This window comes from Myotis yumanensis, unplaced genomic scaffold (assembly GCF_028538775.1).
Source record: "Myotis yumanensis isolate MYYU_CA2020_CCGP unplaced genomic scaffold, mMyoYum1.0.hap1 SCAF_15, whole genome shotgun sequence".
NCBI classification, from domain to species: Eukaryota; Metazoa; Chordata; class Mammalia; order Chiroptera; family Vespertilionidae; genus Myotis; species Myotis yumanensis.
Window position 1 is genome coordinate 17306531 of NW_027223766.1, and position 23103 is coordinate 17329633.

Consider the following 23103-nt stretch of genomic DNA (forward strand, 5'->3'; position numbering starts at 1 on the left):
TCCGGTCTAATTAGCATATTAACCCTTTTATTAGTATAGATCAGGGGTGGGCAAACTTTTTGACTCGAGGGCCACAATGGGTTCTTAAACTGGACCGGAGGGCCAGAACAAAAGCATGGATGGAGTGTTTGTGTGAACTAATATAAATTCAAAGTAAACATCATTACATAAAAGGGTACAGTCTTTTTTTTTTTTTAGTTTTATTCATTTCAAACGGGCCGGATCGGCCCGCGGGCTGTAGTTTGCCCACGGCTGGTATAGATTGTAACTTGCTTACATCAGTCTCTGGATTTGGGTCAAAATACTTCATGATCTTTCCACTGGAACTAACTGTCTGTGGAGAAAAGTGTTGGCAGTTGTTATAGTTGCTAGATGATGAACAATACTATCTTAATTTTGCAATACACTGAGTTTGCTGGTGCTCTTTTTATACAGTGAAGTAGGGGCCTTGCAGGAAAACAAGAAAGTTTAATAACAAAACATTCAAGTTCTTCATTAAAAAGGGGGTGGATCTTGCATTGTTTCGAAGTAACCTTTTTGCTCCACATTCTCCTTCCCACCCCTTTTTGCTCTATTTTTGTCAGTACTCTACGTTAAATATGCTTTAGCCCTCTCCAGGTCTTAGCATCAGACACGACTCTGATGGTCCCGACTCTACCTATGGGCCCATAGCCCTCTTTTTTTCTTTTAGCCAAAGTTCCGGAAGGCAGTGCCGATGCCAGTCTCCAAATCCTCATGGTTGACTGCTCACCCCCTTGCAGTCTGGCTTCTGCCTTCAGGATGCCCTGGAAGTTCTTCTTGTCAAGATCTCCAGTGGCGTAGTTGTCTCCTTTCAGTCTCTATCCTCCCGGACTCCTCCGAGGCCTTTGGCACTCTTCATTTTCTCATGAAACTCCCTTTCCGTGCTTTCTGTGGCGTAGCTGTAATGGTAATAACTACAGTCTATATTGTGTGCAAGGTAGAGTGCGCTGTGGCCTCACAGAGTGCCAGCAGTCTTCATTTTAGTGTGAAAAGGAGATCTCCATGATGAGGTGAAGAAGTCTGTGCTTATATGTGATCACATGGCTACGAAAGGTGGAGTGAGGATTTGAATTCCAGTCTTTCTGAATCCAAAGCCCAAGCTTCCCCCCTTTTAGGACATTTATCTTTCCTAGATTTCCTCTCCCCCACCATGGCTGCTCATATTCAGTGTCCTCTGTGGGCTCATCTGGTTATGATCCCCATTAGTACTGGTGCTCTCCGGGACTCTGGCTTTGGCCCTTCAGTTTTTGTTTAGTCTTGTTGGGACATCCTGCCTGTGCCATGAGATCCGCCACACGTCGTAAGTGCCCCAGCCCAGGTCTTCTGAGCTGAGACCCACGTGCAATGGTGGGAGGCATGTCTAGCTGCTCGTTGCACAGGTTGTGCGGTGCTTTCTCTGTCCCTGTCCTCCCTCACTAGTTTATCGTGCCATCTGTGTAGAGCCTGACCATGGCTCTCCAGTACCCTCCTGATCACTCCTCTGTCTCCAGTTTTGTCTCCATTTAAGCCGTCTTCCATCTTAGGGCCAGAAATTATCTTTGTAACACACACCTCCATCCTGCCAGACCCCAGCTCAGAATTCTTCGGGGTGTCTCATTGCCCAGAGATGCAACCTGACCTCCCGTTCATGATCTCTCATGGTCTCGCTCTGCCTTCCCTCTCCTCCCCGTGGCCCACCACGTCCCAGCAGCTTGCATTCATTCTACACTCCCAGCTTGTGTGGACTGCGCTCAATCCTCAATTCTGTCTCATGCCTCTGCACATGTTCATTTGTGTAAAATGGTCTCTCTGTGCTGGTGTATTGGACAGATTCTGTCTCATCTTTCAAATTTCAAAGATTCTATCTCATCAGCCAAATGTCGGCTCAAATACTGCCACTTCTGTCAAGCCCTCCCTGATTTCTCCCAGGGGACACTCGGACGCTTCCTTTCCTGTGTTCTCCCTGCCCTTTACGTAATTCCTTTAATGTGTTCTGAATTTTTTTGTTTGGTCCTCTTTTAGATTGTAAGGTTCTTGGTGCAGGCACTGTGACTATTTAAAAATATTTTTACTGTGAAATATAATGCATTGAGGAGTGCATTAAACAGAGTTTAGAGATAATAAATAATTATGAAGTGATCACGTGTGTACCTATTACCCAAGTCAGGGAATGGAGTATTTTCAGTGCCCCAGGAGCCCCCTGTGCCCTCTTTGGATCCTGCCTATCCCTGCCACTATCTTGGCTTTTATGGTAATTACTTCTTGGGTTTTCTTCATAGTTGTACTACCAATACATGCATTTCTAAACAGTATCATTTCATTGTACCTATTCCTGCCCTTTATACAAATTTGCAATCACACATACATTCTGTTGTGTTTTTGCTTCTTTCATTCAACATGGTGTTTGCACCATTCACCCACATAGTTATGCGCAGGTAGGTTTCTGACTTTTACTGCTGTGGTGTGGCATCCATTGTATGCATATACTACATGTTGTGTATCTGTCAATGGACACTTGGTTTATTTCCAGTTTTTGGCTAGTACGTTTCTTCAGATCTCGTGTACACTTCTTTCGGTCCCCGTGTGTGTCGCTTTATTCAGGGCATAGCTCTAGGAATGGAATTGCTTGTCAAAGGGTATGCATATCCTCACCTCGACCAGATGAAGGCCAAGCTGTTTCTCTAAGTCGGTGTCAGAGTTTACATCCCACCAGAGAGTGCCCATTGCTCCGTGTCTTTGCCAGTTTGTGGGAGTCAGCCTTTGAAATTGTTACCGGTGTGATTGGGGGGAGGAATACCTCAGGTGACTTAAACTTGTATTTCCCTCTTACTAATGAGGCTGAGTATCTGCATGTGTTTATTGAGAACCCGGATTTCCTCTTTAGTGAAGAAATTTTCTTACTTTTCTTTTGGATTGCATGTTTTTATTTTATTGCTTTATAAAAGTTTTTTAATATTCTGAAAAGGAATCTTTTGTTGGTTTGCATGTATTGAAAATAAATTATACTATAAAATCACACACTTAGATTTATTAATTACAGTATTTTAAAAGTAATTTTTCTTTTAAAATAATAACAGTTGACATACAATATTATAGTCTTGTCAGGTGATTAGACCTTTATATAACTTATGAAGTGATCACCCCCAAAATCTAGTACCCACCTGATATAGTTATTATAATATTATTGACTATATTCTCTATGCTGTATCCCTGTTGACTGTTATTATAACTGCCAATTTTGATTACAGTATGTTTGTTCTTTACCTTAGTACTAATAAGTAAATAGAAACAGTATTTAGAAAACAAATAGATCATAAGGGTTGGGGGGGGGGGGGTGGAGGTAGAGAAGGGTATGGGGGGGGGCGGGTAAATGGTGATTAAAAAAAGAGACAAAAAGAAAACAATAGCATTAATTACTTCAAATTAATCTTGTCCTTCCCTTCTCTCCAGGTGTTATTATTGTCCCTAGCGCTGGGGTTGGCATTGTCCTGGGAGGCTACATTATAAAAAAATTGAAACTTGGTGCAAGAGAATCTGCAAAACTAGCAATGATCTGCAGTGGAGTGTCTTTACTGTGCTTTTCAACTCTGTTCATTGTGGGATGTGAAAGCATTAACCTCGGAGGCATAAACATCCCTTACACAGCAGGGTAAGTATCTTGGAAGAGCCATTTTATGTCATCATGATTGTGATGGTTATGGTCCCTGGCTCCCTCTGATACAAGACTGAAACAATTTTATTCTGAGTTGTTCACATCGAGAATAGAAGCTTAGTTTTAAAATTTCTTTCAAGTTCTCTAGAGAAGGGCTTTCTGGAGAATTTCAGGGTTCTCAACTAGGGATGGAGGTGGGTGAATAGAAGAAAATGGGAGCACCAGTGATAGTCTTTTTCTCCCTCAGATCTCCAACGAGCCCCATTGTTTTCAGCTACACGCTCCCTTTGCCCCCTGTCCCATCAGCTGACTTTGAGCTTGAAGCCTCATGGAGGTTCAAGGGGCAGGCTGGCTCCTCTCCAAGGAGGCATCTGCTTATTTCACGCCTGTCCACGCGCTCTTTCCATGAAGTTTGCTGCCACTCTTCCCATTTCTCTTTGCTAGTTTATTCCTTTTAATCTTACTTTTATTGCATCCGCAGAAGGAATGGAAAGCAGACTGGCTCAATGTCTTACTTGCTTTTATGCTGCAAGTCACCTCAAGCCTTTTTAAAGCCCTTGCTTAACCCCGAATCTCTCCCGCCAATCCTGAATCAACCAAATCCCGTCTCCCAGCGCCACTGCAAAAATTATATAATTGTTCTGATTGGCTCCATTACAAATGTATGAGTCCTGATCTTAGCAGGCCCTCATCTTTGCTGAGCAATCCATTTCCTTGGCTCTAGTGAGCTTCCTTTCCTCTGCCCCATGATGGTTTTCCATTAAATTTTTTTTCAATTGTTTTTATCTTACCCTAATCTTGTTTTTCTGATAGGACAACCCAGGATTCTGCATTTTTGAGTAAACAGAAATCTTAAGAATAAGGTTTGTGGGGGAGGAGAGAGATGAATTTCTCTCTCCTCTCCCTTCAAACTTCTTTGTAAAAAAAAGTTGTATTATTTTCAAAGGCAAGTGCTAGTGCCATCATTTTTTAACGGTGTGCCCTTGTAGGAATTTACCTAATATTGTTGAGTGTTGGTTTCCTCATGTATAAAATTGGTGATAATATGAATCATACCTGGTTATAGGCATGATTAAAGTAAAACACATATGGTTGAAAATTAAAATACTGTACCTCAGAGGGTAGAAAATAAAAGAGTCCATTTCTCTTTCTCCCACCCTCAATTTCTAGTTTGCAGCATTCAAATATTTTAAACAAATGTTTGCAGCTTTGATTTTGAGGATTATATAAAGGAAAGGTTCTGCTATCTCCCAGCACAGTGTCTAGCGCTGAGCGTGCACTAGAAAAGCTAGTTTTGTCTCTACTCCCATCCCTTCTAGATGATGCAAAGCCACTCCTCCTCTTTGAAGGATGACTGTCTAGCATCAGTCTCTGCTCAGGGATGTTACCCATAATGATGCTGAAACTAGTAAGAACTTGATGTAAACAAACATCTGAATTACCTAAATCCACGGGTTCTGGTATCCGTCTCCTTTAATTGTAATCAACAGAGAAAAACCTGGTTAGCAGCGTTCTTTAGGTCGTGGGGTGGCATTAAGCGACACAGTGTGAGTTTGTGAGAGTGATTTGAGAGCTGTACATACCCAGCTGTGATGGCCTTATGGCAAAGGTTTTTACTCACATTAAACCACAACCTGTTTCGTTATTGTATACGACATTAAATAAACATTGATCCTTAAGTGATTAATTTAATAAGGTTGGGTAGCAAGCTTGGTCTGGTTTCCTGTTTGGTTATCTCCCCATGGCTGTCTTTCTTGAACTTCAGCGATTGTGGGGCATGTCATTACACCTGCCATAGTTTCCTATTCTTGAAAAAAGCTGTACTGGCTAATTTCAGAGACCTGTGCCCTCTCTCTAGTTCTTTAATGCCTTGAATTTTTATAGTAAGACAGCACATGTGACTCTCAAGCTTGCAGCTTGAACCATGCAGTTAGTTATAAGGCATTTATTAGTGAGGCCTGGTTCCTCGCTTGGAATTGATACTCACGTTGACTCTGAGTGAACACGAGCCTTTTGTTTGGAAGGCTGACTCGTCAGAAGTGGGTTCACTTATTGGGAAGGTGATGTGCAGTCCCTTTGCACAAGGGTAAGTGCAGCATGCTGCAGCCTGGTGCATTTTACGGCCCCGTGATGGGTTCACTTCAGGCTAAGGAGAGGTTGCTTAATGTTACTCAGGGTTAACCACTTGCACCATAATTATAATGCAGTTCGTTTTCTGGAGAGTGAGAGATGATCAAACAAGAAATTGTGATTACTAAAAGTGATTTTTTTTAAAAATCAGCACAGTATAAAGTGGATTAACTGTGTTGGCATCTTTGCCTTTCTGTGCCAGTATGGCCTTTTCCTCTCGTCACTTTTTCAGGAATGCCCACTTCTCTTTATTGCTATTTAAATTTGTCTTCCTTTTTGATTTTCTTAAGGCTTTTCATGTTGTGTCATTTACTTGTATCAGACAACATGATCTCGTGAGAAAATCAAGCACATGCAGGGCTGACACAGGACTGTGCCTCTGGTCGCCTTCCTGTCGCCAGTGTGTTTTGAACACCTGTTGATAGTATCGTCACATTTCCTTCTTCTGAGTGGGCCTGCCCACAAAGGAGAGGTGTTTGGAGTCTGTGGCTGTCCTAAATGAATACAGTGCACGCTGCTAAGAAGCAATTCCTTGTAACATCTAAGTAGCAATAATAATAATAATCACAATGCATGGCTTTGAAGCCTGTCATTTTTAGTGACTAAGCGTGCTGGCGTGTACAAGCTGTTTTATTTGGTCACGCTTGCGATTAAGTTATTGAGGAACCAGTGAAGACAGTAGTAATGCAGAATAGAATACTTTGCACGTGATACCAGTTGACATAGGACTACTTGGCCTAATAGGGTGTCACTTGGCTTCTCTGGACCTCTGTTTTATCACCTGTAGCGTGTGGTAGTAGGTCTTGAACAGGGTTTCCCAGCCTTAGCACTATTGAGATTTGGGCCAGTTAATTCTTCGTTGTGGGGGAGGCGCTGCTCTATATATTGTGGAATATTTAGTAGCATCCGGCCTCTACCCACTAGATGCCAATAGGATCCCCTTAGTTGTGACAAACAAAAATGCCCCCCCCCCCCCCCCCTCCAGGAGGGGAAGAAAATTTGTCCCTGTGGAGGTTTAAAAAAAAAAATCACACTTTTAAAACCACATTTTAAATGTAAATTTTAAAATTGTATGATCCTAAGAGTTTGTGAGCATAATAATTATCAAAGTTGTGTGGTAAAATTTCTTCAGTGAAGTGACATTAATGAAGAACAGGGTTTATTTGACTTTTGCCTTTTTGAAGGCTTTCTTGATAAGGTTTAAACATTGCTATGAATTTGTCCCATTAAAATTTTAAGGCTCGGTTATCAACGTATGAAAGAGGCCACAGGAGAAAAGCCTTGGAACAAAAAAATCTTCATGTTGAGAGATTAATACATATGGGTGGGTTGGGCTATGCTCCTGGCTGAGTCATTAAAGATAATGACTATAGCATAGAGCAGACATTCCAAAATGTCTGTTGAGTAGGTGGATGAGGAGTAGAGGGACAGATGAATGAAGGATCTGCATGTGGCTTTGGAGAGAGTACGTCATCCATGACACCTACACGTGGTGGCCACAAAAGCAAAGGAGAGAGGCCACTGGGTGTGAACCTTACAGACCCTTTCATTCTTCTGGGTCTCCCATGGGACCTGCTGCTTCTGCTCTTCCACAGCCATTTCCTTACACTTCTCTCCACGGCCCTGTATCCTTACTTGCCTTATTCTCCCTTTTGCATTGGTTGCCTGTATTGATTTTATTCGAGCTTTATGTACTGAATTACGGTATTTGACTCAGACGTCATGGTCTCCTGAGAAAACAAAACCTACCACATTTGACTCAGTCTACATCTGGGCATTCCTGAGGAAGGGCCTGTTTCATCCTTCTTCTCAGACCATTTGAATCAAACTAGTGATGTGATTCCTGACCTTTGAAGAAAAATCACTTCCTTTTGATTTTCTAGAGTCCCATGGCTTTCTTCGATAATTTATTCTAGAACAATGAAAGTTTTTGGCCAAAGGAACCTGTGTTGACAACTGTGATTGATGGATTCCATGTTTATGCAATCGTAATGATGTTATTGATTTGACCCCAAGAAGTAATTCCTCCATTTTACAGTTAAAGGAATTGAGGCCCGGATTTGTTGACATAGAATGAAGCGCCTAAGGTTAGAACTGCCGAGCCCAGATGTTGAGAACAGGTGCATAGCACCAAGGTGGAGGGTAGAATTGAGGCAGGATGGATAATTTGATACAAAAGTATTGAATCTGTGGTTACAGAAAATTGTAACATTTTCCTTTATGTTTTGTTTTAAAGTTATAAAAATAATGGTCAAGAGTGGCCACTTCACAGTACCACAGCTTTGATTTAATGGGACTATTTTCTCTGAAATGGACAAGTGACTTGATCTCAAGCACTTTCCTGTCAGTTTTATGTTAATAAATGTTGCTCACAATCTGCTTCTTTTCTCTCTTAGACCCTCTCTCACCATGCCTCATAGGAACCTGACTGGAAGCTGCAACGTTAACTGTGGTTGTAAGACACATGAGTATGAGCCTGTCTGTGGATCAGATGGAATTACATACTTTAACCCCTGTCTGGCTGGCTGTGTTAACAGTGGTAATCTTAGCACAGGGGTGAGTCTATGTCACAACTTCCTGTACTGTGGTTAATCCGACATCCTGTGATAAGGATGTGTGAGAAGTCAGAGGCAAACACATGACTTCAGTCTCCCCTTTTCAAGAAACTTCAAATAACCTACAAAATACCTCTGACACAAATCCAGAGGAAAGAAAATTATGCAGTACATTATTTTTTCCCAGGGATGATTGGCACGTCTGGGGATAGCCCTTTGCTTCCACATCAGCTCTCTTCTATTTTGCATTTGGTGCCAACTCAGTGAAACTTGATAAGGTTGAGTGCTGGGCCTCTCATGTGGTCCTCGTGATGGATTTGAAGGTCAAGATGACCACACTGGTACTGACGGAAGAGAATAGGAATGTACCTCCCTGCTGAGAGTCAGTGAAGATGAGCAGTGGCATTTTTCATAGATTATTGGTTCTGACTTTTTCTTCCCCCCTGCTCTCAGAGTAAAGATATTTCTGTCAGTTCAAGAATAGGCTATTTTGAGAATTCTCTTCCCTGTGAATTATAAATAGGCTGTAATGCTGTGGGGAAAGGTTTTCATATTCTACTCAGCTCCTTATCGAGCCTGGTTTCATTCTTCGCATAAAAACAGATTGTAGGAGGCTGGTGATAAGGGCTTCTCCCATTGACTGCACATTTCTGGAATGTCATATTTGGCTTCTGAGTTTTAAACTAGAGCAATAAATGGAGAATTCCTATTGCTGGCTCCCCATTATATGATGGGTGAGCGCCCGCATGTCCCCAAGTTGAGACAAGGAGGTCTGTTCTTTTGGTGGCTAAGTCCTTCCCTGGGAGTGAGCCAGTCTCCTGGTGCACAGCCCTCATTCTTCCAAAGAGGCCAGCAGGCCTCGAGCTCAGACGGCCACAGAGCGTCCCATCTTCATATCTGTTCCGACTGCCTCTCTAAGTGACTGAGAGGTCACCGTGGCAGGGAATTTGGCTCAGCTCCATTCAGTAAAAGCAACATAATAGGCAAGAAGCTTAATTGGCTGTTTCATCGAAACACCTTTTTTAGTCCCTTGACTGAATGAAACAGCCAGCCAATGCTATCAATGTGCACAATTATTGGAATGGAAGTCCTTATGCGTGACCTGTTTTTACATAACAGATATCTACTTCAGGCCCTACTCTGAGTTCAGGGTTATGCTGGGTTGAATGCTGGGCCTCTCATCTGTTCTCTGGTGAGCACAGTGTCCACAATAAAGTTAAAAGCAAACAAGCAAATGAAACAAGGCTCGGTTCCCGATTTTGAGGGTGTCTCATATTGAAGAGCCCAGGAGTTAAAGAGCAATGGACGCTGCATTTAATTAGGACAAAAAAAAAAATGGGTGCACGAAATAGGAAAGCCCTAGAGTTGAGTGTAGAAAGCTTCTTAGAAAAGTTGAGGTTTAAACAGTTTTGACCAATGGATTTTCGTTTCGTTGGGTGCACACTTTGCACCCCTATTGTTAGCAACGAGGAAGGCCTTTCCAAGTAAACATTTTGCATATTTAACCCTTTGAGTGCCAACCAATATCCTAGGAACTATGCTAAAATTGCCAAGGCATTTTTGCTGATTTTACAGCAGTTTAGGAAAAAAATTATGAATTGCAAGTAAATGAAGTTACATATTCAAAAACTTAAGGAAACCTTTACTATATTGTCATATTTAGCAGTATCATCATCACTAATAAAAGCAGACTTAGAACTGGACGCCATTTCGAAGCTTTGATAGCGCTCCCGGCACTTTTGGCGAAAGACTGGAGGAGCTCGATCGCGCTCCCCGGCACTCTAGGGGTTAAAAACACTGGAGTTGCCCTGGCTGGGTGCTCAGTTGGCTGGAGCCCCCTGGCTGGGTGGCTCCGTTTGGTCCCATGCACCAAAAGGTTGCAGGTTTGATTCCTGGTGAGGGCACATACCTAGGTTGCTGGTTGGATCCCTGGTCGGGGTGCATATGGGAAGCAGCCAATCCATGTATTGCTCTCACATCGATGTTTCTCTCGCTCTCTCTTCCTCTCTCACTGGAGTTATTGGAGAGCATTTGAACTAAACTTTGTCTTAACATTCCTATGCTGAATTGTGCTTTTGATTGGCACACAACTGACTGAACTTTATTATCTGTCCCTCAGATAAGGAATTACACGGAATGCGCCTGTGTCCAAAGCCGACAAGTGATCACCCCGCCCACCGTGGGGCAGCGCAGTCAGCTCCGCGTGGTCATCGTCAAAACCTATCTCAACGAGAACGGCTATGCCCTGTCTGGGAAGTGCAAGCGGGCCTGTAACACCCTCTTCCCGTTCTTAGTTTTTCTTTTCATAGTCACCTTCATCACAGCATGTGCCCAGCCATCAGCCATCATAGTGACGCTCAGGTGAGAAGAGCATTCGACTTCTCGGCTGGGTTACGTGCTCCCAGTTAGCTGCTAGAGGACATGATCCAGGGCCGGGTGGGCGCACAGAGAACAAAATTAGATCGCGCAGGAAAAGCAGCAGCTGTTTGCCTGGCAAACTTGGGAGACGTGAGTTTTGCCATGTCAGAAAGTGGGGGGAAGGTTGGACACTGCATTCTCTGGAACCTTCTTTAGACGGATGGGTTCTATGTCTGTAGTTCAGTGTAACTTCTTCGGGTGCCTGAGGTTCCTGAAGATTCTGCACTAAAAGGTTCTCCTTGGGGAGCTGGAAGCCCCAACCGTGTTCGCTGCAAGAAGCCTGGCCCCAGAGGAGGCAGGGAAGCTGCTCACTCCTGCCTACAGCAAACAATATTATCCCCAAGCCTGTAGACAGCTACCACCTCCAGGGCGTCTGGCAGCTTCTACTGGGCCTGCAGCTCTAACTGCTGACTCCATTCCTGTTACTATCATATAACATTCTGGAGTTTAGCAAGGAAAGGACAGACTGGAAAATGTAGTTTTTCCGTTCACGCGGTGCTTTCTTTGCCATTGTGTAGAAACTTCTTTGCTTCTATGAGAATACGGAAGTTACCTTAACGGAAGTCCTATTCAAAATGTTGACACCAGCACATTCCAGTCAGCGGTTGGTGTTTGCAGTTAAAGGTTGTGGTGGGCACAGGAAGGAGGGGGCAGCCGGCAGAAGCCAGGACACACCACAGCAGCTTCAGGGGCTGTGGCTGCGGTGCATGAAGGAGTCAGGACAGGGAGGAGTCCTTACTCTTCTTTCATCTCCTCCCTGGCTCTCCTGTTCCCCACGCTGCTGGGCACCTGCTGGGAAGCTGCTGCAGAGACAGCATTCTTGGCAGGGCCCTGGGGCTGCTTGCCTGCATATTCTGCATGAGATGCCGAGTTAGCTGCTGCCCGGCCAATTCCTTCCTTGAAGGGTAGATGACAGCACACAAAGGCCTGCTGGTTTATTCACTCGGTGCCTCCAGCAGCACACACTATGGAGTGGCAGCTACGTGTGCGGCGTTGGGCAAATGCTCTGGAAAATGAAGAAGCTGGGGGAAGATGGATGAGTGCCCTGGTCCTTGGGGATTTACACTCCCTACCTAGGACCCACGTATATGGGATAGAAAGGCAAAGGTACTTCAGCATAAATAATACAAGTCATTCATAATCTTATTCTTTGACCTTTAATTCTACAGATGTTAAATAATCCGATTCTTTGACCTTTAATCCTGCAAGAGGTATTCAGCCAGCCAGATAATGACTGCCCAATTTATAGTGTTCATGGCAAGTCACCAGTTGGCATCTAACCCAAAACTTCAGAAAAGGAGCCCTTTAATCTTTGATAATTACAAAGTCACTAGATTCAAATCTTCCTGTCCTGTGGGAATTATTTGGAGCATAAGTTATAGGAAAAGAAGAAAAAATGAGGTGGTTGGAAAGGATTCATTATTTCTCTAATTTTTGACTTGTTCCCTGTGTATGTGTTAAATATATACACACATATATATTTAGATATATTTTTATTGATTTCAGAGAGGAAAGGAGAGGGAGAGAGAGATAGAAACATCAACGATGAGAAAGAATCATTGATTGGCTGCCTCCTGCACTCCCCTACTGGGGATTGAGCCTGAAAACCGGGCATGTGCCCAGACCGGGGAATCAAACAGGTGACCTCTTGGTTCATGGGTCAACACTCAACCACTGAGTCACACTGACTGGGCTGCTTTTGACTGTATAGTGTAAAACTTTTCTCTCTCTACTTTTCCTTGAGAAATTACGGGAGTAATTTTCAGACTACACACCATGCAGGAAAGTGCAGGCAAAGAGAGAATAAGTGTAGTAATTAAGATAAAATGCTTTCTGTATTTAACAGAACTGATTTGGGAAGCTCAGTTAGAGCCACCTCTGTACCTTCAGTCCTGACCCTGTGGCCCGTCCATCAGTACTAATATAGAAACGATTAGAGTACATGGGAATTTCCTGGGTGTCTTCATTGGGGGCACCTTTATTTACTGGTTTAGCCATCAGCAGTCTTGCTTGGCTATTATTAATAATTCTAGAACATCAAACACTTTGGTGCAGCATCTCTCTGGCCCCTGGCCCTGCACTAAGCAGGTTTGATTTGACAGTCATTTTCTCATGACCACGATTTTGATATGTTTCTTTCTTTCCCTTCACCTTAGGTCCGTAGAAGATGAGGAGAGACCTTTTGCTCTGGGAATGCAATTTGTTTTATTGCGAACGCTTGGTATGTCCCTCCATTTCCAAGTGTGCCTCTTAGTTCCTCTTTGCAGGTGGCATGTTCTCCCTGCCCTTTAAAATGGCAGGCCAAGTCATTTGTTGCCATTGTAAGTGCGGGGAATTTACAGGTTAGTGGTAAGGGCACACATTCCTGAATTTCTGATTTGAACTAAAAGCTGACCAGTTCTGTTATTTGATGAAATGAAACCAAAGCAACTTGAGGTCAGCTCCTTTTTCACGGTGAACATAAAGTTGGACTAAGTTCCCCAGAGAATTTTGTACTGTAAGAAATATTGAACCAAGCGGTCATAATGGGCTTAGGATCCTGGTGTTTTTGTCCGTTTATGGCTTTTTAGCATGAAAGTGATGGAAGGTGGTGCTCTTTTTGTTTGCGAAAATTCCCATTTCTTCATTCCAGTGACTTTATTGGATTGGGCAAAGAGTGTGCCTATCAAGTTTTCTGAGGAAAAGAAAGAAAATATTCTTTTTAAAAAAAATATTTTATTTTTTTTACAGAAAGGAAGGGAGAGGGATAGAGAGTTAGAAACGTCGGTGAGAGAGAAACATCGATCAGCTGCCTCCTGCACACCCCCCACTAGGGATGTGCCCGAAACCAAGGTACGTGCCCTTGACCGGAATCGAACCTGGGACCTTTCAGTCCGCAGGCTGATGCTCTATCCACTGAGCAAAACCAGCCAGGGCAAAATATTCTAAACAGATGCCCAAATGGACTTACAGGGACTGCCCTTGCCTGATTACCAAGAGGAGCTCCTTAGTGCTGTGTTGACGTGGGAAGTCGCCGAGCTCACTTGGGCATGAGGAATATTGTTCTGATTTTTCCAAACACAGCGTCACCCTGTGATGTCTTGGGACAATGCACGGGAAATAGCGTGTGAAGTAGTCCATTCCCTTGATCAATTTCAATGTATTTTTAATTGACTTCCTCATCACCAGGCATATTTTCTTCCTTAAGCGGGAGTCTGATTTTCTACAGCTGTTATTTCCCCCGTAATCAGTATCATTGTCCACAGAAACACACAAAAAATTTTCTGATTCAAATTTGTTATTTCAGTTTTGAAAGGTGAAACATTTTAAAATGGCATCATCTGACCCTTTGACATTTCAATCCTGTCTGGAATTTTCTATTTGTCCCATGTTGTGGTTGATGGCCCAAGAGTGAGCACTTCCCAGGGAACCTTGCGGGCCTCTTGCTGGTTGTATTCAATGAGTGGCTTGTTTTTTGGTATCAGTAAGGCGTTGAAGGTACCATTTTTTCAAAGCATGCTGGTTAAAGGACATTCTGCCATACTTTGACATAGTTAAGAAGTATGCCGTATGCTTCTCTTTGAAAACTAAAAAGTTATTTTCAAAGGAAATTTATTTAGCAAAGGGGTAGTTGAATAGGAAAAGAAAAAAGAAAATAGTCCCTCCCTTTTTGCTGGCCAGTCTCTGATGCCCTGAAGGTGGGGTGATTGGACCTGGATGTGGAGGTAAAGGTAGGTTAACAGATGGACCGTGGAAGAGCAGGAGTGAGAACATTTCAGGCTTTTATTATTCAATTCAACCTTAAGTTCTATTCATTATTTTTTTAAAAAGTACTGTTTGGCCAACAAGCCAATTTCCATTTCCCCAAATTCCAAAGCAAAATGAAAAGTTTAAGTATTTAAAAATGCTAAATTTTAATTATAGCAAATATACCCCTTTTTAAATGAACACAAGGTATTTAAAAATGTATCACCTACAGCCTCTGGGCTATTAGCCCACCTGTCCTCTCTCCCTCCGTCCTCTTTTCCCTCCCCTCTTTTTTTTTTTTTTTAAAAAAAATATATTTTATTGATGTTTTACAGAGAGGAAGGGAGAGGGATAGAGAATCAGAAACATCGATGAGAGAGAAACATTGATTCAGCTGCCTCTTGCACACCTCCTACTGGGGATGTGCCCACAACCCAGGTACATGCCCTTGTCCGGAATCGAACCTGGGACCCTTGAGTCCACAGGTCGACGCTCTATCCAGTGAGCCAAACCAGTTAGGGCTCTTCCCTCCCCTCTTGCTCCTACCCTCCCATTGCTTCCTTCTATCAGCTCTTATTGAGGATCCATGGGAGGCAAGGAATAAAAGGCACGGCCCCCACCATCAGGGAGCTTATGGGTAACAGATGTGCAAACAGTGTAAATACCATGTGATCGTTGAAAAATGGAGGCATATACAAAGGCAGTGGGATGTAGTGGCATCTGAGTGGGTCCGGAATTTAAAGGTGGGGTGGGCTTCGAACGGTGAACCAGTCGGGGATGGGGACACATTCCGGCAAGGGGAGTGACGTGTGGTGAAGGAAGTCTACCTACTTGGGTAGACTTTCTTTCTTATGGGATTAACGAATGGCCCCCAAATGAAGTTACTACTACTCATCACAGATGCTTCCTGAGCTCCAGATATGAATTTTATGCCTTCGTTATTTCCATACCCCAAGTGCCTTTATAAAGTTGCCACTTAATATGATTTCTCACTTACGGGAGGCAATGTTTACCTCTTCTAATACTAAAACCCAAGCTCTCACTGTACTGAATTTTAGTGGATCATAAAGACTTCCGCTATAGCCTCTCGAGCAGTTAATGACAAAATCGGATTTTTAAGTTTAAAAGGATTCCCAAATTGCATTTTTAGCGATAGACATTTTTATGACCCTAAAAATCAATAGCACATTCTGACTGAATTGCAAACTGGAAGATAGAAAGTATCAACAATTTAGTAAACATTTCTATAGTAAGTATATTATAAGGCGTGGCATACATTTAACAGAATCAAGTAACACAAGAAAACCGCTCCCCTCTCCTGGGTTCCGAACACACGGAGCACTTGGCTGATTCACGGATCTGTTTTATCCGATGTGCTAAATATGTTTCTTCTCCTTTCTTCCCCTCCGCCCCTCCAGCATACATTCCCACCCCGATCTATTTTGGAGCAGTTATTGACACCACCTGCATGCTCTGGCAACAGGAATGCGGAGTGCAAGGCTCTTGCTGGGAGTACAATGTGACATCGTTTCGCTTTGTCTATTTTGGCCTGGCAGCCGGCCTCAAGTTCGTTGGCTTTATTTTTATTTTTCTGGCCTGGTACTCCATCAAATACAAGGAGGACGCGCTGCAGAGGCAGAGGTGGCGGGAGTTCCCCCTGGGCACTGTGAGTGAGCTGGTGGGCCACCCCGACGGCGCGGAGAAGTATGCCTGGACTAGGTCCTGCCCGGCTTTCGGCACGCAGGGGGAATTCCACGAAGAGACTCGTCTGCGAAAAGGGATCCAATGCACAGCACAGACCTACCCGGGACCCTTCCCAGAAGCAATAAGTCCCTCCCCGGACCCGGGGCTGGAGGAGAGCCCTGTTGCCCTGTAGCCTCCCGCCTGACGCTTGAAAATGGAAGACTTTAGTTTTTTGTGTTGGTTGAGTTGAATATGGGCGACTTGAGAAACACCCGTGCCTTCTTTTCTTTCTTTCCCTTTTTAAGCTCTAAAGACACAATCCTCAAACGAACAAAACTCAGTCTACACAGCCACTGTGGATTGAGGGCTGGATACCTCAACCAGACTGAGAAACCTTCCCGCCTTCGCTCCAAGAAGGAGGAGCTTCGAAAGACTTGGTACCCTGTCCGCTATGTTAATTTCACCCTCGTGTACCAATAGGGTATAAGGCCAAGGCCCATGGTTAACCAAATCACGGAAGTGTAAAGGCGGTGCATCTCATTAGCATACACTCCACACAAAGGTGAGCTTGACCTTGGCCTTGCATTTACAAATCAACGGTTTTTTAGATCTGAACACCTACTGTGAGTTCTGCTACAAAGCACAAATGAACTTGCCTCAACTATGCAATTTGATCGGGGAAAATGTAAGTGCAGCATGTTACACTTGCTTTCAGAGACTAAAGCAGATATGTTTTTGAAAAGAGGAAGCTTGACTTTCCTTAAAGTACTGTTAATAGCATTTTAGGCCACAGCAGACTTATAAATCAGGTAGGATTTTTCAAATGCTTCAAAGGAACTATATGCATTGGGTGATAAAAGGAAAAGCTACTTCGTTTCATGAAACACATTCTCTTTTAGTCTGTGTGCCCCCATCATAAGGTAGTTAAGAAGGCTGCAAAATCATCGGATAGTTTGAATATAAACTCCAATATTCCTTCATCAGGGGCTTTAAAACTAGTGTGCTAAACAATATGGCTAGAAACCGTAATTTGAGATGCATAATAAGGAAAGAAACTCATGGCTTTCTCATCCAAAAAAAGAAAAAAAAATTGCTGCAGAAATTCTTTTACCTCTTAAGGACCCACATAAGGATAGTTAGAAATTGTAAATTTGACACTCAAAATAGTTGGAAAAGGAATTTCAGAGATGTAAGATTGAGTGCCACCCGATCATTTTAGTTATCTGCCTGGAAACACTAGCAAATCTGTATTCTTCTCTTTCTATGTGCAGAAAATTGCTATGGTTGCTACTGAGATTGAGTCATTAAACCAGGAAAGCCATACTTACCTGTATGGAAATCACCTTGAATACAGGAGGAGGGAGATCTGGGAGCCGGACCTATTATATGATCCTAAGTAATGATTGAGAAATACAAAATAAACTGGTCTTATCCTACTGAACCCAGCTTTATCAGGGTTACAATCATTTTACACCAACCTTTGACTCCTCCCTGCTGTGACCTCCCGGGAGTGATCTCAGAGAGGACTTGTCTGTTCCTTTGGGTTCATTACCCATGATCCTTCCCAGCACACCACTTCGACTTAGGTGCCACCCAGAATGCTTCCTCCATGGTTCTTCAGGCAGATGCCTCCGACAGCACTATGGACTGATGGTAAGTGAACTCGTGGGAGCTGGCTGCTCAGAGAAAGAATCCTGACAACTCAGATTTAGGCGGGACTACGAGGTCCAAATACCAATATCACTGTTTCTGCCAAGGAGCCTGGGCTTACGTAGGGCTAATCTGGGAAGTGGTTTCCTGATTGGTTTACACTCTTCCTCAGAAGGAATGTGATTGACAGAACTGTCCCATGATTCAGACGTCTTGCCCTCCATCGTTGGCCACCCCCATGGGGTTGTGTGAGTATTTCTGGGTGCAGGGATGTTTTCCTCTCTACCCTAATGGCATCCGTCCAATGGTTCTCTTGGTTGCATGCAGTTTGTGGAGAGGGTTATCACTGTCGGACTGAATAATGCCTCCAAGGGGCAGAGCCAGTGCTCAGTGGCAAGGGCTTCCCGTTGAGCAGTCTTGTGTGACTAAGTCTTAGAACCACCGTTGCCTGTAGATACACTGGTGTCCGTCAAACTTTAGTCAACATGGTGCATATGGAAGGTCTTTGGAAAATATTGCTGATTAACCCAGTGTCTGCTCTGGGGCCTCAGGTCCCCCCTTACCCTCTACGGAAAATCTTTGAGCCTTTGGAAGAGAAAGTTTCCTTTGGTGTTGGAGATAAAGATAGATTGGGGAAAGAGAGGTAGTGTTTCCGTAATTTCCCTCTGTTCATTAAGAAACTGTACTGAGAAAATATTGGTGGGATGACACTTTTTTGTAGCTAAGAGGATATGTCCCCCCACTGTTACAGTTTCTCTCTTCTTGGTTGGCTATTTTGAAAAGGAGCCGCTCTCAGAACTCCAGGATAGGGAATGAGGGAGTCGTCCAGTATAATTAGAGAGCTGCTCCTCCATTCTCGACCTTGAACTGTCGTTCAGTTCAGCAATTGATGACTGGGTGCAAGTTCTTTCTCTCGGGCACCATTTGACCCATTGCCATTTGCCACTCTGTGAAGTCCTTTGGGTTTGATTAGGCCAGAATTCAAAGAAGTTAGCATGAGTCGCACATCACAATGTTAATATTGTACTGCCTTAAGTCTCTGATGCTGATAACTGGCAGGTGTATCATTAATGTGTTGTTGGTGAGTGTAGAATAAGTAGTAAAAATCATGGTGGATTGAAATCTTGGAATATGTACCAAGTAAAAGTTGTCCCCAAAATGGTTTGGGCTCTGGTAGCATCACTGAAATATTATGTAGTCAACTGAAGTGATTATTTTATAGACACCATTTAATTGTGTATATGAGGTTCTTATATGCTTGTTAATAAATTGTCTGTTACTTTGTAGTCCTATTATAAGTTTAATTGCCACCCTCCATGAGCTTAAGCTTATAATAACTTGCTTTGGAAAAAGGTCATCTTATTCCTTCATAAACTCTATAGATTAATCTATTATTTGGCTTTAATATGCAAATATAGTATCCTTGACTGTCACCTATTAATTTAGAAAGCCCCAGGGGGTGGGTGGGGGTTGGAACACATTGTTTGAAATCCTGATCCTTTATCAGTGGCTTTAATTCTTGAAAAACAGTCAAAAGTCATTCAGAACCAAGGTGGGGGAAGAAAGGAGGAGCAGAGAGGACACAAATTAGCATTTGTTGAGTGTTGGCGTATTTGCAGAGACTTAATGTACATCATTCATGTAATCCTCTTAATGACTTTGAAAGATAGCTATGTTCTGTTATTGTTGTTGTTATTATTAAAACAGATCATGAAAACTGAGGCTCTGAGAGGTAAAGTGAGTGACCGGTTGAGGACGGTCGAGTGGGCATTTGTGGAAACCCTCCCGTGTGCCCAGGAGGCGTGGGAGAGCCCAAGCCCAGGGTGGCAGCCAATTCTACCTTGTGATTTTGTGTGTCAGGGTTCAGCTGCAGGCTTCTCTCACGGTGGCTCACTTCTTACACGACGTAATGCATATCAGTTTTGGTTAACAGGGGTAAGTTGTGACTAGACGATAGTGAGGTAAATCATTTTAGTTTTTGACATGTTACTGTTTCTGAAGAGTAGAGAAGTTGTTATTTCTTTGCATAACATAGAAAAAGGTCTGTGGGAAACATTAAAATTTAATGTTCAGATCTGCAAGGTAAATTTACATTAATTTAGCTAAGTGTTATACTCAATTATTTTGTCCTAACATACCTCAAGTATTTATTTCTAGTATTTAATATAGAACAAACCACTATTGGTGGCAACGTTGTGTCTCAGTAGAGTTTCTGAAGTGAAACATGAGGAAGGGAGGTTCAGACTGACGGAATCTGAGCTTTGTGGATTTCAGGTGTATGCTTTTCCACCCCCTCTTTCAGGATATTAACATTTCCATTCGTTTTTATGTTTTATTTTTTGGTGAAAATTGATTTAAGTTCCCTAATAAAAGGTTTAAATGAACATATACTAGTACAAAGTGTTACACGTGAAGCGAACATATACAGAACATTATGTGTAATGTACCAAACCATCGTCCGGTTGTGACCGCCAGAAGGTGCAGTGCCAAACAGGAGCAGGCATGGGAAGTGCAGCCCCAGAGAAGGGAGGAGCCTGGCGGAGGTGAGGGCAGCCCTCCGTTCTCACCGCCCACCAAGAAGCTCTTCCTCAGTCCGCAGTTTCAGCTTGCATTCCTTGCGGGGCTTGGAGCCGGAACATTGCCTTTGGGAGCTGGCTATGTGTCAGCCATAGGGGCACCAGGGAGAAGCTTCGTAGTTTGAATGGACCGAAAGCATTTGTGGAAATCCTCGCGTGTGCCCAGGAGGTGTGGAGAGCCCAAGCCTAGGGTGGTGGCCAATTCTACTTGGTGATTTTGTGTGTTGGTAGAACATCCTCAGTGGCACAGAAACTCGAACATAACTAGTGATGTATTGGTGCACAACTGCGTATTCTCAGTAGCAGGTGGACATCACAATACGGTGTAATCCCAGCATTGCCTACTCTGCAGGTTTGCCGGTTCTCTGTTATGCAGACCAGTTGGTGGCCTTTACACGTGTTTGTGTTTTCTCTGTCGGGCCAACCAAGGGAGTGCCAGGGCTGACCGTGAAGTCAGCGGCCTTGAGCACTTTATGTCTTTTCTGTGTTCTCTTATTTCCCCATCTCCCAGGATGCTGCGAGCCGTGTCCATCCCAGACTTCTCGCTACAATGGAATCCGATCTGTGTGTGTTATTTTAAGCACTTCATTTTTACTCAGCCCTAAGAAGGGCCAAATATGAGGAAGTCCCTCCCTGGGTATTCGCTTTGACAACGTTAAAAAGAATGCCTTGGTGCTAGAAGTATTTGATGACGCATGCTCACCACAAAAACCCGACACTGAATCCACGGTGTTTCATTGATAAGGGACTGCATGCGCTTTGCTTCTGAAACTCTGAACTTCCCGGAAACAAACACTCATTACTCTCGTCACTTCATATAATCCATGAACTTGACGTTGCAAAAATGAAGGGTGTAAGGGGGAAATCTTTTTTTCTATAAAAACTCAGTGCTTTTGATATTTATTTTAGCAAGAATAATCAGATGCTAAAAATAATTTCTGAGAGAGGAGAAAAATATTTCAGATAATCTTTTCTTATTCTCTAAAAACGCACACCCATGTAAGGTGTTTTTGATACTAGGGTTTGGAAGGTGTTGCCTTTTTTCTGGTATTCTATTACATGTGAAAATTGAAGGAGAAAATATTAAAAACTAAAACCAATGTAATTGAAGGGACATGTTCCAGCGGTTCTCAACCTGTGGGTCGCGATCCCTTTGGGGGTCGAACGACCCTTTCACAGGGGTCACCTAAGACCATCAGAAAACACATATATAATTACATATTGTTTTTGTGATTAATCACTATGCTTTAATTATGTTCAATTTGTAACAATGAAAATACATCCTGCATATCAGATATTTACATTATGATTCATAACAGTAGCAAAATTACAGTTATGAAGTAGCAACGAAAATAATTTTATGGTGGGGGGTCACCACAACATGCGGAACTGTATTAAAGGGTTGCGGCATTAGGAAGGTTGAGAACCACTGTGTTAAACCAAAGGGGTGAACAAAAGTTTAAAGTTTGTATCTAGAAAAGAAAAATAAGAATAATTGGTAAGATTTTATAGTGAGCATTTCTCTTAAAATACATACCTCCACCCCAAACCCCAAATGTCAGATAGAAGCACGAACAGGCAGGTCAGCCTCTAGTTCTTTAAAGGAGATGTGATACTGTGTCAAACCAGCTGGCGTCAGGATCCTAATGGAGTGTGTGTTCAGCGCGTGTGTGTGTGTTTTGTGTGTAGAGGTGTGTATGCCTGTGATGAAAGGCTGTTTTGAGTTGTTGCATAAAGAATTCTGATTTTGCGATTTAAAAAATGAGTATTTATTTGGTGACCTCTTAGGGTAATTTAAAATATGTATAATTTCCTTGTGTTTAATGAAATCTATTGTCAATGTACTAATCGACCTCGGTTTACAACATCTTGAATACTTGATCACTGAAAATTGAGAAAAAAAGTTAAAAAAATAAGAATAAAGTGTGTTGGATTGAAAGTAGTTTGTCTCTTACGATTTTTGTTGTGTGAAGAGACGAAGCAGTGAAGCTGGTGTGATCATCCCTCCACACAATGAAGACCCAGGGGTTTGATTGGATTAAATAGCCCACCACTGCTCTGAAAAATAGTGGTAATGAACTCCTTATTTAACTGATAATTCTGCCTTGAAGTCAAATGTCCTACATGTCATCTATTAAGACTATAGTTTTAAGAGCCTGCAGGAGCACATTTTTCATTGAGTCACCAGAGAGTAATTTTAAGTAGTCCATCGCTTAATTTAAATTCAGACTTTGGCCCTGAAGAACTATGTGCCTTGAAAAAGGTTTATGCTAGTTAAGATAAGCTGAATTATGCTTAAAAACATGCTAACTGCCAAATCTCAGTGGCTCCATAGCATAAAAGTTTGCTACTTATTTCCATGACATGGTTCTATGGGTGTGTTCCATGTACATGTCCTCAAGGGCCCAGCCTGACAGAGGTTTTACCATCATTTTTGTGTTTGTTTTTTCCCCATTTATTTTTAGAGAGAGTGGAAGAGAGAGGGAAAGACAGAGAAACATCAATGTGAGAGAAATACATGGATTGGTTGCCTCCTGCACACTCCCTGACCAGGGCCTGGGCCAGGGAGGAGCCTGCAACTGAGGTACATGCCCTTGCCTGGAATTGAACCTGGGACCCTTTGGTCCGCAGGGCGACACTCTATGCACTGAGCCAAACCTGCTCGGGTGAGGTTCTACTATCTTGAAGCTGCACCATCTGGAACCTTCAGGGT

At 43.0% G+C, this 23103-nt stretch overlaps 1 protein-coding gene across 1 annotated transcript in view; it reads left to right on the forward strand.

The window, feature by feature from the left end:
* Positions 1-17339, forward strand: part of SLCO5A1 (solute carrier organic anion transporter family member 5A1) — a 102150-nt gene extending 84811 nt beyond the window's left edge. Inside the window, exons 6-10 of the mRNA XM_070392198.1 lie at positions 3451-3649; positions 8179-8338; positions 10457-10698; positions 12912-12976; positions 15900-17339. Coding sequence (XP_070248299.1) covers positions 3451-3649; positions 8179-8338; positions 10457-10698; positions 12912-12976; positions 15900-16357 — 1124 coding nt within the window. The 3' untranslated portion in view covers positions 16358-17339. The remainder of the gene's footprint in view (positions 1-3450; positions 3650-8178; positions 8339-10456; positions 10699-12911; positions 12977-15899) is intronic.
* Positions 17340-23103: the final 5764 nt, after the last annotated feature.